The 18472-nt window shown below is 39.2% G+C and overlaps 2 protein-coding genes and 1 pseudogene across 2 annotated transcripts in view; 1 reads left to right on the top strand and 2 right to left on the bottom strand.

Annotated features, from left to right (window-relative positions):
• DDR2 (discoidin domain receptor tyrosine kinase 2) overlaps positions 1–11029 on the top strand; it is a 77979-nt gene extending 66950 nt beyond the window's left edge. The window contains exons 13-17 of the mRNA XM_087960925.1: positions 3270–3397; positions 4936–5127; positions 6913–7147; positions 7786–7935; positions 9234–11029. Of these exons, the coding sequence (XP_087817051.1) occupies positions 3270–3397; positions 4936–5127; positions 6913–7147; positions 7786–7935; positions 9234–9368 (840 nt within the window). The 3' untranslated portion in view covers positions 9369–11029. The remainder of the gene's footprint in view (positions 1–3269; positions 3398–4935; positions 5128–6912; positions 7148–7785; positions 7936–9233) is intronic.
• A 2867-nt stretch (positions 11030–13896) lies between these two features.
• Positions 13897–16714, bottom strand: LOC148131332 (general transcription factor II-I repeat domain-containing protein 2 pseudogene; annotated as a pseudogene).
• A 73-nt stretch (positions 16715–16787) lies between these two features.
• On the bottom strand, positions 16788–17639 carry LOC148131331 (general transcription factor II-I repeat domain-containing protein 2-like). The gene has a single exon (XM_087960034.1). It carries the CDS (start codon positions 17637–17639, stop codon positions 16788–16790), a length of 852 nt encoding a protein of 283 aa, XP_087816160.1.
• Between the last annotated feature and the right edge of the window lie 833 nt (positions 17640–18472).

Here is an 18472-nt window from a genome sequence, read left to right as displayed (position 1 = left end):
ATTCTAGATACCAAAAAGATTTGAAAATACTCAGTGGATCAATTCCTGGTGACCCAGACAATGAACTAATTTTTGAGATTAGAAGAAGTCTCATTTTAGATTATACGATTTTGCCTCCATCATAAACATATCTCTTTGTCTTTCAATCTAGAAAGCAACCACTATCTCCTGGCAGGATCCCTCACTATTAACTCACCTGAACAGTGCCAGTCTTTACAGCACTTACTTTCCTTTCCTCCAACTTTTGTCCAGTATTGTGTAATAAGCCATCTGTGATTGTTGCTCAATGTTTTGTAGCCCTGCTAAACCTATAATTTGAAAAAGTGTAGCTAGCGATGCTTATAAAATAATTACTGTATTGCAACAAATTATTAGTTTAGCTCTTAGATAAAATAAACTTCCTTCTCCTTCCAATTCAATCAGCAACTAAAACCCAGTGAAAGCTCTAGTAATACTTGCATATAAGAATGATTAAACCTATAGTGATCTTTCTTCCCTCAAAACATTTTATACTCCAAACCAGAGTCACAAGAACCTTCTATGGGAGGAGAAACAAAATTAAAGAACTGGGCTAAGCTCCAACAGCTGTAACAAATAAAGATGCCTGCCTGTTTTGGCATTTCATTTCCTGATTCTCAGCAAAATTTAGCCCAGCTATTAACAATTTAATCTTGCCTCAATCTTGGGACAGAAACTTCCAATGGCCTATTTCAGGGGTCCCCAACCACCGGTCTGCGGACCGGTACCGGGCCACGGAACAACTCCTACCGGGCCGCTGGCTTGCTGGGTGCCGCCATCTTTTTTTGATGAAAAGTGCTTCCGGTGAGCTTTTCCGGGTAGAAAGCTCACCGGAAGCACGTTTTCATCAAAAAAAGATGGCGGCGCCAGCGCTTCCGGTGAGCTTTTCCGGTAGAAAGCTCACCGGAAGCACATTTTCATCAAAAAAAGATGGCGGCGCCCAGCTGATGCCGGTACCGGGCCGCGGCGTAAAAAAGGTTGGGGATCACTGGCCTATTTGATACATCGCTATATGCTGATTCTTATGTTCTGCCACCAGATAATCCCTTTCCAAAGGGCCTTTAGTCTGAACTCAGAAGTTAAAAAAATTTTCCCTGAAAAATAACAAAGTCCCTAGCAAAGACATAACTGTACCAGAATTTTTAAAATTTAATCCTGCTTTGTGAGCATCTCTAATAGTCCCCCCTTTTTTCTGCCACAAATAACTCCTACATTCCCAAAGAATGGCTTAATTCGATCAAGGGGGTCAAATCCTCCTGACAGCTACCACCCTATTAGTCTCTTTTCTGTAATGAATGACTTACATACATCAGTTTTTCTACTATAAACTTCTGGATTGGATTTTTTCTGAGACATTTTAGCCCAGAACAGGTAGGGAAATTCAACTATGGATCAATGTACAACACTATACCACCTAGTGAGACATATTACATCTTCCCAAATATATCTTTTATAAAGCTAAGTTGGCCTTGATGGCATGTGTGAGATTCTGTAGGAAATCAAAACATAACTTGTAGAGACCTAACTCAATCAATCCTTATCCTAAAAGGTGTAAAATAAAGCTGTAGTCTTGCTCCACTATTGTTTAATCCAAGGGTCCCCAAACTTGGCAACTTTAAGACATGTGGACTTCAACTCCCTGAATTCTCCAGCCAGAATTCTGGGAGTTGAAGTCCACAAGTCCTAAAGTTGCCAAGTTTGAAGACCTCTGGCTTAATCTATACAGTAATGATATTGTTGATGTAAACCAACAATAAACCAGAATTTCTTTCTTCATCTCTTACCCATCTTCCCTTTCTTCTCTATGCTGATGGCTACTGTTTCCGTAACACAAGTAGGCCTGCATAAATGCTTTGAAAGTTTATATTTGTATTGTCATAGGAAACATCTAGGACATGGTAGCTCAGTGGCTAAGACGCTGAGCTTGTTGATCAGAAAGGTCAGCAGTTTGGCGGTTCAAATCCCTAGCGCCACACAACGGAGTGTGCTCCCGTTACTTGTCCCAGCTTCTGCCAACCTAGCAGTTCGAAAGCATGTAAAAATGCAAGTAGAAAAATAGGGATCACTTTGGTGGGAAGGTAACAGTGTTCCATGCACCTTTGGCGATTAGTCATGCCAGCCACATGACTACAGAGACATTTTCATATAGTGCTGGCTCTTTGGCTTTATAATTGCTCTAAAAAAGAATCCTAGTTTTTTCCAAAAAGTGCCCTAAGTCCCTGATTAAGTGGATGATCAAATGGCAAGTTTATTGATCACATTATGACTATTAGATACTCACTTTCAATCCTCTACTTGTTTCAGCAATGAAGCAATGGAGCTCCTTGTAGAAGCCCCCAAAACAATTATTAAATATTCAAGGCAACATAGCAACAATCATATACCAGCAGCTATTAAACAATTTAAAGATAAAGTTTTGATTTGAATTTTGAACCAGATATACCTGCTGTGGTTTCTTCGATTTTAAGGGAGAATATTATTTAATATTGCAGTTAGTCTGTATTAAGATAACCAAAGTATCAGGGCTGTCTTAATGCATGGGCCTGATGGGCACTTGCCCGTGGACTCCACAAGCATAGGGGCTCCATACTAATCTGTGTATGTTAACCCTTCAATGCACCTTGTATCATATAAGTACAGCAACTGTATGGCTTACTGAGTATTATTGTGTTTTTCAAGCCTCGTGTATTGTTCAAATGTTTATCATGCTGATTAGTTGTTGCTGCACAGCATGTTTTTAATGTTTCAACACCGATTTTGTTGGAAGTGCCAATAAAATAAATGTTTAATTTTATCGATCATTTTTACATTTTTATGAGTAGTTGTCGTAGGGGTCCCAGTACACTGCTTTGCCCAGGGCCCATAATGCTGTTAAGACGGCCCTGCACAGTATCACTTATGTTGCTCAAAAAAGTCAAGGATTAATCATTAATCTCTCAGATTTAGAGTGGGCACCAATCAGATTCTTCTAGACGGTCAAGTTGCCCTTTTCTGTTTAACATCCTTGAAGATAATTGTTTTGTCTGTGAGGCTTCTTATAAAAGGATAAACACATTGGAATGAAAAACAGATTATCTTAACTTTCCCAAGGATATTTGACCCTGAAATTAATTGTATTTTGGATGCATTCCTAGTCTTCACAGAGAATAGGAAATGAGATCTTATGGGCCTTTTTCTTAAAATCGAGACCTTCTGTCTATGTAAACAAGAGTGACCTATCAAACCACTTATGCCCATTGCTTTTTCTCTAGGTTCACCTCTGTGAAGTGGAAGGAATGGAGAGGTTTGTGGATCAGGATTCTGTTCTGGATGGTAGTGTCACCCAGCCTGTCCTACTGGCTGTGAAAATGCTGAGAGCTGATGCCAACAAGAATGCCAGGTGCTTTGAACAAACAGAAGAAGAGGCTGAGTACAGCTGCAGTTCTCAGGGTTGAACAGAGAAGTCCTAGGTCTTCTGTGACTGTGGCTGTTTCCTCAGAGATATTTCATTACCTGACTAGATATCATTAGATGTTATTGAATCACATAATGAAAAGTCTGTAAGGAAACAATGGATCACATTTCAAATACAGTAAACTAGTACAGGAGACATTTCTAAGTCTTCATGTTAAAAATGTTTTATTAGTTCATGGCAAAATTGAACAAAATGTTCAAAACTGACCCTTCAGATTGGATGCCTCCAAAAATAACGTAGTAACCCCACAAGTATGAGTATTTAAGGCTTTATTCCAATTCCCTTGGGGATAAAATAAGGTTATAACATTCTGAAATGCAGGGAAGAGAATAAGAAAGAACCCGTAACCGTTCTGCTTGTCAGGGAACTTCAAAACATTGATGGCAAGTGGGCTGCCGGTTTGATTTTGCCAAGGGCAATTATGATACCTTTATCTTATTTTTCTTGAAGTATCTAATCTTGCCAAAGATGAGACTATCCCAAGGTTAAAGTGTATTGAACATGAGAAAGAGCATCACTCTACCCAGGTTTCCTAGATCAAAGACAGGACACAGTATAAGCTTCTAGTGGTTAAAATGCTTATTTCTGTACTGTACACTCAGCCATTACATGGGAATATACAGTAGAGTTCTGTGCATGTAAGAAAAATAAGGGTCCACATCACTATCTCCAACTAATTTTCTACAGTGTTACTACCAAAGGTACAATAATTTTAAGAGGTTGAGGGGAACATTATTTTCCATTCCCCCTGTTCCTGTGATTTTATTATCAATTAAGGCAAATATAATGTATAGCCTAATAAAAGAAATGATGAATTGCAAAGGTTTTGCCACTTCCATTCATTTCAGAGGCACTTGTGCTGGAAGCCTTCTTGGTGCATTGTGCCCTTTGTTAATTAATATTCATGTTGGGGTTTCAGATGCTGTTTGAATTTTTTGCTTCTTGCTACACCCTTGGCAAAGTCAAAGGGATTTGTGATAGCTTGTTACCAGTTAAAGAATAAATTGTTGGTAAACTGAATCAGGAAATTAATGTCATGTATTAAAATAATACACATAGCTCGTACATAATGCTTTTGAATGTTCAAACATTTCACATACAGTGGAACCTCGGGTTGTGAACACCTCTATCCATGACCAAATCGGATGACAACCAAAAATTTTGGAAAATTTTTGCATCTGGTTGCAAAAGCATCTTCAGTTGGCGACCAAACACAGCCACGACAATTTTCCCTTCCGTGTCATTTTGTTGTTGTTGTTTTTGTCCATGCATTCGCAGTCAATCTTGCTTCCGGTCATGACCAAATTGGGTTGTGACCGAAGTCCTGGAACAGATTTCACTCATGACCAGAGGTTCCACTGTATATTTATAGGAGGTTATTGGCTTCTACCCCATACTAGCAAATTTTCTTGAAAACAACATAGTTCACTAATTTCACCTTTGCATGACTTTGTTTCTGGCAGGAATGACTTCCTCAAAGAGATTAAGATTATGTCCAAACTGAAGGACCCCAATATAATCCGGTTGCTGGCTGTGTGCATCACTGATGACCCTCTCTGCATGATTACTGAGTACATGGAAAATGGTGATCTCAACCAGTTTCTGTCTCGTCAGGAACCCCAAAACTTATCGGAGAGTTCCACTCCTCCTGTCAGGTAGAAAATAAGGACTTCCTCAATTCTACCCTGTACAGTTTTTCTTGTGAGCTAGGCCTCTTCCACTTTTCAGTTGAAAACCTATCTTAGCTTGGGAATATGTGTTTATGATAAGAGTGTTGCAGGGTTTTTTGAGGCTTTAGTTAGAGCCAAATATGTTTTAATTATCTCTACTACTTATTTTTCCTTGGCTTTGGGAAGAGAAGACTTTTCCTTTCCACAACTTTCAGTGGCCTTGGCATATGACTCCATGCGTCATGAATTTTCTGTATAATTAAGCTTACATCTACATTTTGACAATGGAGATACAACACATTAGAAGATTCTGACTTGGGGATGCTTTTATAAATTTCTTCACTCTCTTCTTATTTGACCTCTGCTAATAGCCAGAGGAAAGGAAGATTGTATCAACTGTTCCATTTGTCACATCCAAAAAAAGAAATTCCTAGCACGTAGGAACTACCAAGAGTAAAACTATTGAAAGATCCATTTAGGCACAGCAGAAGCAAAGTCAGCTCTGAAGTTTTCCTGTGAAATCCCACATAGGTAAAACTCCCATTTCACCCCTAGGCCACCCACAGTTCATTGTCCACCAGTTACACTAGTACTTTTGTATTGGGAAAACATTCTGAGCTGGCTGATCGCTCCAAGAACTTGGCCTTGGTGAGCATCTCCTCTCCAGCAGCAGAAGGCTCTCATGCATTCCTTAGCCTTCCCCCCTGCCTAGGAATTTACTAACCCGCCTCCCATTTCTGTTTGGCAAACGATGAGCTAGAAGTTGATGCAGGCAATGATGAAAGTAAGTCAGCTTTGATAGATTATTCCTTATTGTTTGATTGCAAATCCCCATCCAGATGGCTGCTTGTCCTTCAAAAGAAAAGTTGCACTGTTAAGTATGGTGGAAACATAACACCCAGAATTAAACTAGACAATATGTTAATTGTGTACCATGCTGTTCTACTCAAGTTTTAATTCACTTCGTTGTTAAATACATAGTGCCTGATCTGTCTGGGAATCCTCAAGCTTCCTTAAATTTCTTGTTGTATTAAAATTTCATTCCTAGCCACGAGAGATTTCTATTTTTTTTAAACGACAGGTAGTCCTCGACTTACAGCTATTAACTTAGTGACCATTTGAAATTTCAAAGGCACTGAAAAACTGACTTATGACTATTTGTCATACTTACAACTAGCATCACCATGGTCATTTGGATGGTTGGCAACTGGTTCAAGACTGTTGCAGTGTCCTGGAGTCATGTGATCACCTTTTGTGGCCTTCTGAAAAGCAAAGTCAATAGGGAAGCCGGATTCACTTAATAACCGTTGCTAACTTAACAACTGCAGTGATTCACTTAAGAACTGTGCAAGAAAGATCGTAAAATGGGGCAAAATTCAATTAACAAATGTCTCTTTTAGCAACATAAATTTTGGGATCACTTGTACTAATAAGTCAAGGACTACCTGTGTGTCCATGAAAGTTTTTTAAGGGGCAATCATGATTGTAGGGATATATAAAGGGCCTGGTGGGAATGATTCTTTCTTCCCCAGATGTGATGGTTCTGATCTTGACTGGACTGCAATTTATTTACAAACACACGAGTGGAACTTCAACAGAATAATTTATGTATCATCTACTTTAATCTGCAGAAGATTTGACAAACATTCTGAGTGGAAATCCTACTCTTTTGTCCTGGGTAACTGACGGTGTACACGGCATGTTTCCTCTTTAAGACTGCTGACAATTACTAAAGGACCTATTTCTGTTTCTTTTTCTTCTGTCATTCAGTTATGCCAACCTGAAATTAATAGCTATCCAGATTGCTTCCGGCATGAAGTATCTTTCCTCCCTGAATTTTGTTCATCGAGACTTGGCTACACGCAACTGTCTGGTGGGGAAGAATTACACTATCAAGATAGCAGACTTTGGCATGAGCCGCAACCTCTACAGTGGGGACTACTACAGAATCCAGGGCCGGGCAGTGCTCCCTATTCGCTGGATGTCCTGGGAAAGCATTCTTTTGGTGAGCATGTTGCACTTGCTGTTATGACTAGAGATTAGTGGAGCTTTTAGCGATAGCCATGAAATAACTGCCCACTAATCTGACAACAGGGCCTACCCCTACTTTCATGTAAAAACGCTAAGCATCTTTTTTTTCTTTTTTGATCTCATGATATTGCCTTTATCTCATCACCAGCACATGCTTGAGATATCTTTAGACCATATTTATCTGTGCCAGTATTAAAGTAGCATTTTCACTCTTATCCTAATGCACATTTAATCATGGACTAGACAACCCATGACTTGTTGGGCCACCATTTCAAAGATATTTCCTGACCTAGAAACAAAACGATCACAGGCATTTAAAAAATAATAATCAGTGGGAGTGACTTCCAACTTCCCATTAAGTTTCCTTGTGGGAAAGGGGCAGTGAATGTCAGAAAATTTTCCTTCCTTCCTTCTTTCCTTCCTTCTTCCCCTCCCCCATTCTTTGTTCTTCTTTCCTCCCTCCCTGTTCCAGATGGGGATTGAAAGATGAATAGATCTATTCCAATTTCCAGAAACATTGAAATAGAAAATCCTTGGAGCTGCTTAATTCTTATGGAAACCATGAATCTCTGATTAGCTATGTGTTTTTGATTTTCTCCCCTCTCCAACCAGGGAAAATTCACAACTGCAAGTGACGTGTGGGCTTTTGGTGTTACACTCTGGGAAACCTTCACATTTTGCCGAGAGCAACCATATTCTCAACTATCTGATGAACAAGTAATTGAGAACACCGGAGAATTTTTCAGAAATCAGGGACGACAGGTATGAAAATATATGAATATTTTAGATAGATTTTTGCAGACTCAGAAAATGGAAACATCATTTGATCTTTGGGGACACTATACAGGTAACCCTTACTTAACAATGGTAATTGGGACCAGAATTTCAATTGCTAAGTGATGTGGTCTGATGAAGCCTGATGTCACATGATCACCCCATTTAGCAACAGCAGTTCTAGTTCTTTACAATTACTGTTGTTAAGGAATTGTGTGATGTTGTTAAGCACAACATCTCATGGTCACCATTTGCATCCTCATGCCAATTTCCCCACAGGCTTTTCTTGTTGGAGGTAGCAGTGAAGGTCGCAAATGGTGACCATGTAACCGGAGGATGCTGCAAGGTTGCAATGGTGACCTGGGTGCTGAGTGAGTTGGCATTAAGTGAGGACCTCCTGTGTTTTAATATGCAATTCAGTATCTAGCTATGAATAATTTATGTTCACTTTATTTGCTTGAGTAGGCATGCTTTTTGACTCATGTTATTTTGACACATTTTTGTATGCTGCATTCACTGACTGGTTAAAAAAAGGGAAAAATCCACCAATTTTACCATACTTCCTGTCACCTGGGCTAGAAGGAAAAACTAGCACAACTCTTGTCAAATCCCCAAGGTTAAAAAGAAAGGAGAAATGACCACCTTTCATTGAAGAGTTAATAACAACAACAAAAGTCCAGTTTTTAAAAATCTGTTTTAAAAAAAGGGCCACGTAAAGCAGTGTCAATGGGAGGTGGACTGAATGTGTTTGCCTGCAATGTAATGAGGCACAATAGGAAAACCAGAGAGCACCACTTGTGCTAGTGCAAGTCAAACACACTACTTTTGATGTCTAACGGTAGAGATTGAGCAGTGGAAGTTTCCTTCTGTGTTGGCTCAGGTTGGGTAGATAGTAACATTATGCATTCTTGCTTTCAAGAAACAGTGTCTTGCCCAAGCTTGATTCTGCAGAGCAGACCAGTATTTAACTCAGAAAAAGAAATATTGCTGGGCAATGTGTTGATAAAATCACTTTTAACCCACGTTTATTTCACTCTGTTGTTTTAAGAATAGAGAGAGGTAGCATCTTACAAACTAACTGAACTCTGTGGAGAAAGGGTGAGATGCAAATGTGCTAAATAAATCACCATCATAAAATAAATGAGATCATCTACTATGAATCACATATGCAACTAACATCCCTTAAATGAACAGAATATGAACAGAAGAGGTTTTAATGTTTTTTTTAAGAAGGAATTGCTCTGCCTTCCTTCAATATTCACTTTTCTCTCCCTCTCCCCTCTCAGACTTACCTTCCACAGCCTCCATTTTGCCCTGATCCTGTATATAAGCTAATGCTCAACTGTTGGAGACGAGATACCAAAGCTCGGCCTTCCTTCCAAGAAATCCACTGCTTTCTTCAAGAAGCAACCACTTCATAGTGATGCCTTCAAATGCTATAGACCACCCCTCCCCCCGCCACGTGACCCTCTCCAAATTATACCCAGAACTGAAGCCACTTCACCTTTCCTTCAATAACACAGCTGGACTCAAATCAACCGTCCAAGGACAGATGAGAGAGAAATGGGGATCTGACCAGGTCTGCCACATAAACTCATTCATGGTGCTGTGTTTTGGATTGGTAAAGACTGAAAAAGTTATTTATCTTGTAAATGTTCTAGGTTGTGTGTTGTTGTTTTTTAATGGAGTTTGTCTGTGAAAGAGAAGAAAATATATTTTTCCTTAAAAAAGGATATGAAAAAAAGCTTGAAAATGGAATTGAGCTGGAAATAGGCACATGAACTTGGAAAGTATTGAAGCAATTGGTAGTGTTTTATGCCGCTGCTGTGTGCAAGAACTGTAATTGTGTAAGAGGCAGTAAAAGAGAAGAATATCATACTGGACACAGATTGTGGCTTGGACAATGCTTGCTGAAATCTCAAAAGCCAAAGAAGGTACTGAAATCGATTTTCTGTGATTTAGCACAGGATTTGCTAATACAGGATGGGTTGGGTAAACTTAGAGAAAGTATACAATTTTGTATCATTTAAACACTATGCAGACTTTGCAAAATGTAATTAGAATGCTTTGAGCGAATGTTTGTGTGTTACAAAAATCTGGATGATATAGAATATGTCTCGCTTATAGTCTTAACACATTTCACTCACTGCCCTGTACAGAACAGAGTGCCTCGGCCTCTCTCCCTGGCTCTTAATCTGGGTGCTGCCAGAAGAGGAGGGATACAATAAAAGAGAAAAGTTACAATAGGTGACATGTATTAATAGGTAGCAGACATTGTGTCTATGGAGATTATCAATCATTCAGGTAATGGTTATCCCAAAGATGCTTTTCCAAAAGGCAACTGGACTTTCTTGTTTTTTTCCTTGAAAATGTTTCAGTTCTCATCCAAGAAGTTTCTTCAGAAGTTTTGGAAAAGCACTTTTGGGACACGTGAAGACATCTTGAAGATCGACTAAAAGTTCTTTAAATAAAGATGTGCCATTCCTGAGCGAAAGCAGAGTAACAATAAAACTGTTGATTTTCTTATGCAAATCATACTCCATTTGTATGTGCAATCTCACAGTCAAACAGGTTTGGCCAAGGCATTTCATAAGAGCATTGGATAAAGTTTGGCCCAGACAGAGGCACTTCACTTAGTTATATACAAAATATATCCCTTCTTCACTTCACTTAGTTATATACAAAAACTTGATACTAGGTAGATTCAGATGCATGTCTTTTGTTCAGAACTTAGGTACTGGAAAAATTAGTCAATTCCTCCCGTGCTGTGCTGCAGTTACCATAACTTTTAAGTATATCTTGCTTACTTCCCCTCATGGCTTCTGGCTCTTCTAGCTTGAATATCTGACCTTGATTTTAGCTTACAGCAGATACTTCAAGACACAAAGATGGGTTTGCTTTTACCTGGTATATAGCTGCGATACCTGCTGCTTTATAGTCATGCTTTTGAATGTCCTAGATGTCCTTTCTCATGGGCTTTATGTCTCTTGGAAGCGCTTTATGTCACGCTTGGAAGCCTGTATATAATTCTGATTGCCCCCAAAGAAAGGAGGATATGTCAATAAAGAGCAATGAAATGCAATGAGAATGATCAAAGGAATGGAGCATATGAGAATAAACTAGCATGTGTGATGCTCTTTACTCAGGACAACTTGGGACAAACCAGCCAAGATTGCAGTTTAGCCCCTGACCTTCCAGGGGACTATAAGAAACCTTTTGGTGATGTAAGGGAAGGGACTAAATTTGTTTCAGTTATTCCCCCCCCCCACAAGGTTTTAGGGATGCTGGTGAAGCAGGACACCTCCAAGAGGCAAACTTCTCCTCCACATCAACACAGAGAAATAATCTAAATAGCTATCTGTGGAGCACATTTCAAATTATTTGCATATGTGTGGGGAGAGACCTTCCACTCTCAATTATCCAAATTCCTAAACAAGCAATTTCAGGTTAGTTTGAAGGTTTGAGATATGGGAATATAGTATGAGAGAAAAAAATGCCCAAAGATCCCCATGTTCCAGTTTTATCACTTTAAAAAAAGCCATTGGTATTTTGCAACATAGTCTTAGGATGCTAGGGCATGAAATTTGGATCTAGTAAATTACAAGCAGGCCATGGGCTTTAAAATGGTCATTATTAAATCGTGCATAGTATGGGAGTTAAAAAATGTGTAGAATTAGGATGTCCAGTTAAACAAAAAGCAAGAATGTTGATACAGGACTGCTGCTAGATCAAACCTCAAAAATCACTGTGATGTGCAGTTAAAGTAGATTTCTTATGTTTTTCTTTTGTATGTGGAATCTATGGAAGAGAGGCTATCAACTGACAGTTGACACAGGTTGAGTGATATTTCAATAGTTATAGTTCACATTAGATTATGAACCATATTAAGAATAGGTTGATTTGTGCTTCTTGCAATCAAATGTCTTGGATTTCTTCATTGTGAATTTAAGACATTGTGAATATAAATTTCCAAAATTTGGTCATGCAGATCTTTTCATGCTATAGATTTTATATTAAATCAGTGGCTCCTTATTTGTTTGGTGACAGAACACCAAGAAGTTATGATCTGTAGATATGACTTGGACCCATCAGTTAACTGGGGCAAGTTGCTTCTTTTACAGATTGTGGGATCAGTAGACCCTGAACAAAGACCAGACTGTCTCAATGACATTGAAAACTGAGTACCATATAATTATAACAGTATAGTTTAGAAATAATAAAGTAAGTGTCCTTGGAGAGATTAGGCAAAGTATTGCGGGGAGGAGAAATTCTTTTCTGAAACTTCAAGGCTGGCCTGGCTTGACATGTTTTGACTGAGATGAGAAATTATGTTTGCAGCACAGTTTTATCACATACTGCACAAATGGATTGCTGCTGGAATATATCTCTGTTTTCTTGGCATTAATCTACAAAAGACCTTTAACTCAAGCTTTGCTGGTCTTTATGGTCAGCTTCTTTACCTATTTCTTTGATCATTGGTCAAGGACAAGAAAAGTGAAGTTACTAGCCAGGTTCTTTTATCTTGAATGTCTTGGGAGACTCATGTATTCCAATTCTGCTTTTCTGTTTTACTCATTAACGTGTATCTTATAGATGGAAAGTTCTGTACCTAAACCTGGCTTCTTCTGCAAATTTTATGCTATTAATTCAATAGCATGTCTTCTTTTTGATTGCTCATTTAAAATGCAGCCATAGGAAATTCTTCCCCTTGTACTTACTTTGGGTGCTCATAAACTATACGAAAATAACTCACTTGTAGAATCAGAACAAGGCTAGGGATAAAATGGAATTTAAATTCCATTTTAAATGTAGGTTAAATGTAGGAAGAAAATGATCTTCATGTCCTGACCACACATATTCCTGACCACACACACTTCTCCTTTGAAAAATTGATATTTCTCCTACTTTATAGATGAATTGGCTAGAGCTTCTAGCTGGGGTTGAACTTCTAATTAGAAGCTGGGCTTGAGCTTCTAACTGGGTCGCAAGCAATAATAATCAGTCCTTTACTTGTCTCTTCAAGAAACAAATGCCAATAAACTCACATTGCTCACAAATAGGAGAATAAGGCAAGAAACAACCCTTTATGGACAATCCAGCTGAAGCTTTGTAAGTAACCCTTTCCCCAAGCCCTCAATACAGGAGCATATTTTCATGAATTCATCTATAAAGCTGTATTTAAATCATATTTGCAGTGCAGTTCAAATAAAACTGGGCAAATACAAATTGTAGAACTTTGAAATAAGCAGTAGTTTGTATAAGTTACTACAGTAACTAGTAAATGCAGTGTTTTTATCTATTTTTTAAAAATATTCATTTGCAAAATTTCTGTAAAGTATCACACTAGATCTTGAAGCATAGGTCAGCAATCTATTAACTGAAGCATCTACCATTCTTTTTTATGACATCTGGGCTTTCCCCAAATTATGGTAGTGTAGTTTTGAATAGTATTTTTTAAAAAAATAATAATAATCCAGGTAAGTAAATTAAGCCTAAATTAGACTTGATGTGTTTGTTTTATTGTTTCTCTTTATTTTTTGAAATAAATTCCAAACCTCCCATACCTACTCCTATAAAAGCTAAAGAGCAAAAAAAAACAAAAAAAGCCTTTTAAAGAAATGCAGTTTACAAACTGAGAAGGCTACTCATCCTGTGCAAAAGGCTGTGGACAGCTCAGTGAATTCTACAACCACGAGATAATCTATGCTGATTTCCCCCCTCACATTTACAATTATCATCTTGCTGAAACAAATTAATGAATAGATTATAGTAGTCACTGAGTTTATAATACGGACATGAATCACATATTAGGGCACAGTATTGTAATTTCTAGACAGGTCAGAGATACTTGTATTTTTATCATTTGTATTTATAATCAAAACACAAGCCAAACTGTTACAATTCAAGGGGAAATGGAAATTCATTCTCTCAATATTTTGTTAAGTTCAGTTAAGTTCTGTTTAGGAACAAGTTTTTAAATAAAGATGATATAGAGGACTGGTTTTTAGTGTTTTCCTTTACACAAGTATAACTTGTGTAAATAAATATAAAATAAATGTAAATAATTATAAATAACCTACTCTCCAATAAACAATTTGGTTTCAGAAAAAAACTATCCTGTAATCTGCAACTCTTACACTGCAAAAACATATGGACGACACAACTCGACCAGGGCAAAGCAATAGACGCAATCTACATAGACTTCTGTAAAGCCTTTGATTCAGTGGTACACGACAAACTACTCCTAAAAATAAAATCCTATGGTATCTCTGGACAACTGAATAACTGGATAGAAGCATTCCTGTCAAACAGACAACAAATGGTCAAAATTGGGAGCGTCCTATCAAATCCAGTACCTGTCAATAGTGGTGTCCCCCAAGGCAGTGTTCTAGGACCAACTCTCTTCATACTCTACATAAATGACCTCTGTGATCATATTAAGAGCAATTGCGTTCTCTTCGCTGATGATGTAAAGCTGTTCAATACCACAGACAATACTGCTACCCTACAAAAAGATCTTGACTATGTATCAGAATGGTCAAACAAATGGCAACTTCAAATCTCAACAAATAAATGCTCTGTCTTACATATTGGCAAAAAAAAATCAGAAAATAAAATACAAGCTGAATAGTCAAGATCTTGTTGATGACCCAAGCTCTGTAAAGGACCTTGGAATACTCACCTCTAATGATCTAAGTGCTAGAGCCCACTGCAACTACATAGCCAAAAAGGCATTAAGAGTTGTTAACCTAATCCTACGTAGCTTTTTCTCTGGTAATATCACACTACTAACCAGAGCATACAAAACATTTGCTAGACCAATACTCGAATACAGTTCATCAGTCTGGAACCCACATTACGTATCTGATATTAGCACAATTGAGAAAGTCCAGAAATATTTCACAAGAAGAGTTCTCCACTCCTCTACTCGTTGTAGAATACCTTATGCCACCAGACTTGAAATTCTAGAACTAGAAAACCTTGAATTACGCCGTCTTCGGTCTGACTTAAACATGGTATATAAAATCATACATTGCAATGTCCTACCTGTCAATGAATACTTCAGCTTCAACCATAACAACACAAGAGCACACAATAGATACAAACTCAAAGTTAACCGCACCAACCTTGATTGCAGGAAATACGACTTCAGCAATAGAGTGGTCAATGTCTGGAATACTCTACCCGACACTGTAGTTTCTTCCCCAAACCCCAAAAACTTTAACCTTAGACTGTCTACTATTGACCTCACCCCTTTCCTAAGAGGTCTGTAGGGGGCGTGCATAAGCGCACCAACGTGCCTACCATCCCTGTCCTATTGTTTCTCTTATTCTTTTATTTTTCTTATATGTACCCATTTCATGTATTCACAACTATGTATACACTTATACTTATTATCTTGTAAACAATTGGCAAATCAAATAAATAAATAAATAAATAAGTCACTACCACATCACCGAAAACTTTTTCAAGGTTACTAGATAAGTCAGGGGTCAGCCTGTGTGATGCCTGTGGACATTTGTAGAGTTGTAATTGCAGGAATGTTCTTATCTTGGATGGCAAACCTCAGATAAAGAATGTTTACAAAGCAAATACAACTCAGGCAAACAAAGTCACTAATGTAAAGGAGGATTAGAGAGAGGAAGTAAACATATGTTAGACTTTAACTCAGGGGTCTCAAACTCTATTTACCTGGGGGCCGCTGGAGGTAGAGTCTGGGTGAGGCTGGGCCGCATAAGGGATTCCACAAAAAACGTTAAAAAAATATCCTCAAATGTCATCAACAGTTAATGATTTCTCCAATACATGAACTGTCCTGAACACATGAATGGAACATTGAATGAAGATCATGAACAGTTCCTCAGAACATGGCTTCTCCAGCTTACTCCTTGCTGCCAGAGACTTGACAACGCTTCCTCTCACATATCTGAGCCACATTTGGCTTGAGAGAGGAGGCACTTGAGACCCTCAGTATGGCTTGAAGATCAGTAAGTCTGGACCTGTACTTGGACTTGTTAAAGTTCAGGATGGAGAAGAAGTTTTCGCACAAATATGTGCTCCCAAAAAGGCACATGGTACGCTTCAACATTCGGGAAAGCTCAGGGAAGCTGGGGGGCAATTCTCTCAAAAATTGCCCATGCTTGTCTGCTTTTCCATTCACCTCCCTAAATTTGGCCTTGAGGTCAGAGTTGCATTGCAGGTCAATAAGCTCCATTTGAAGCACAGGAGGGGCATCTTGCACATCAAAGGTGAAGGGGTCTGCAAAAATTTGAAAAGTGGCTCTGTGCGTCTTGAAGTCTGCAAATCTGTGATCAAATTCCTTCTGTAGCTTCAAAATAGCATCAACATACTTCTCACCACTGAATGGTGTCCCTGCATCCACAAGTGCCTTGCATGCTGGGAAATGGCAAAGGTTTGTCTGAGAGAGCTGGGCTTTCCATAACACAAGTTTTGTGGAGAATGCTCTCACGTTGTCATAGGCAGCACTGACAAGCTGCCCCTGGCCTTGTAACTTCTTATTCAGTACATTCAGCTCATGTGTGACGTCGACAAGAAAAGCTATGTCCATGAGCCATTTCTGATCATTCAATTCGGGAACAGCCATCCCATCCTTCTCCATGAAGGCTTTCACTTCTTCTCTCAGTTCAAAAAATCTTTTCAAGACATTTCCCCTGCTGAGCCAACGTACCTCGGTGAAATACAGCACATCTTCATATTCTGACTCCATTTCCTCTAAAAGCCCCTGGATCTGATGTGGTTGATGCATTTCACAACAACGGACATCACGTTGTCACACTTCAGACATTTGCTGCAAAGGGCCTGCTGATGGATAATGCAGGCTAGTGCAGAGCAATAGCCTCTTCTATACCCTCCTCTTCAAGTTTTCTCTGAACAAGTGCCACCAGTCCATTTTTCCTCCCCGTCATTGATGGCGCTCCGTCGGTTGTTATTCCAACAAACCTATTCCATGGCAAACCGGCATTCTCAATGGCATCACACAGCTGGCGAAATATCTCATGAGCGGTGGTCTGGCCATGCATTGGAATTACTCTGAGCAACTCCTCTGTCACTTCAAAATTGCGATCAACACCACGGACATAAATTGTGAGCTGAGCAGTGTCAGTTATGTCTGTGCTCTCATCAAGAGCAACTGAATATGCATCAAAACATCTGGCTTTCTCACACAATTGATGATAAATGTCACTTGACAGATCAGAAATGCGCTCTGCCACTGTGTTGGCAGAAAGGCTAATGTTGCTGAACTGACTTTTCTTTTCCGGACAAACTATACTTGCAGCCTGTAATATGCATTTTTTTACAAACTCGCCCTCTGTGAATGGTTTTCCTGCCTTAGCAATCATCTCACTAACCATATAGCTAGCTTCGACTGCTGCAGCATTCTCTTTGGTTGCTTTCTTGAAGAAATCTTGTTGCCTCACTAGACATGTTTTAAGGCTGGCAACCCGGTTGGCTCTCTCATCCCCCTGATATTTTGCACATTCCTCAGCATGTTTAGTTGAATAATGACGTTTCAGGTTGTATTCCTTGTGCACTGCAACTTTTTCAGCACAAATAAGGCATGTCGGGATGCCCCTGTGCTCAACAAAGAAATACTGCATCTCCCACCTTTGCTGAAATTGTCTGTGCTCGTCACCTATCTTTCTCTTCACTGCAGGCTTTGACAAAGACATGATGAGGGTGTGACAAAATTTAGTTTATTCCACTTGGCGTTGCTCTTGTTCCACGTTTCATAGAAGTGTTTAGCCAGCTAGCGACGCATGGAGAATGTCTCGACACGTGACGTCATTTCCGCTTCTACTTGTCACAACAGCACGGCGGATGACGAACAGCCCGGTAGCAGTCGCCTTTCTCTGCGTTTGATTGTGGCATTTGTTGATGGTAGAAAGTACCGGAATGGCGACCGCAAAAAAAGGCGACTGCTACCGGACTGTTCGTCATCCGCCACACTATTGTTACAAGTGTAGTGTGCATGAAGTCGGTGTAGCTTAGCCTAGCACCAAATTTCAGCCACGACGAGGAACGGCGGGCGGGACTTCCTTCAGAGGTCCATTCCCCCTGCGGGCCGCACTAATATTATACTTTTATATCACAGTGGGGGCCACAGGATATCGTCCTGCAGGCCGCAATTGGCCCGCGGGCCGTGAGAATGAGACCTCTGCTTTAACTAGAGATAATTAATTGTGTTAATTACTATGCTAAACAGTAACGAAAGTTAAGCAGAAACCAAAGTTAACCAATGTTGGAGGATTACTAAAAATGTGTATAAATGCAAGACTAGACTCCAATAAAGTCATCATGATTCATTTGATCATGATCAAACACCTCGACTGCCTTGTCATTACAACAAGTGGCGCCTGAACAGGGACCCTCTTACTTCATCCGGCAAGGATTTGGTGCACCTTCAACCCTTTGTGGTTTCTTCAACCTTTTGGTTTCTGTAAGTATGGGGTCTTCGCTTTCTGAGGAACAAAGGAAGCATGTAGATGAATTAGGCTATTTGTTG

The sequence above is a fragment of the Notechis scutatus genome, chromosome 3 (assembly GCF_049901735.1).
Source record: "Notechis scutatus isolate UNSWTSFEM ecotype Mainland chromosome 3, rNotScu1.2, whole genome shotgun sequence".
Taxonomy (NCBI): Eukaryota; Metazoa; Chordata; class Lepidosauria; order Squamata; family Elapidae; genus Notechis; species Notechis scutatus.
This window is presented reverse-complemented; position numbering and strand designations above follow the sequence as displayed.

Excerpts from the sequence above, each read along its gene's own strand:
- LOC148131331 (XM_087960034.1), bottom strand. The coding sequence starts at position 17,639 with ATGTCTTTGTCAAAGCCTGCAGTGAAGAGAAAGATAGGTGACGAGCAC.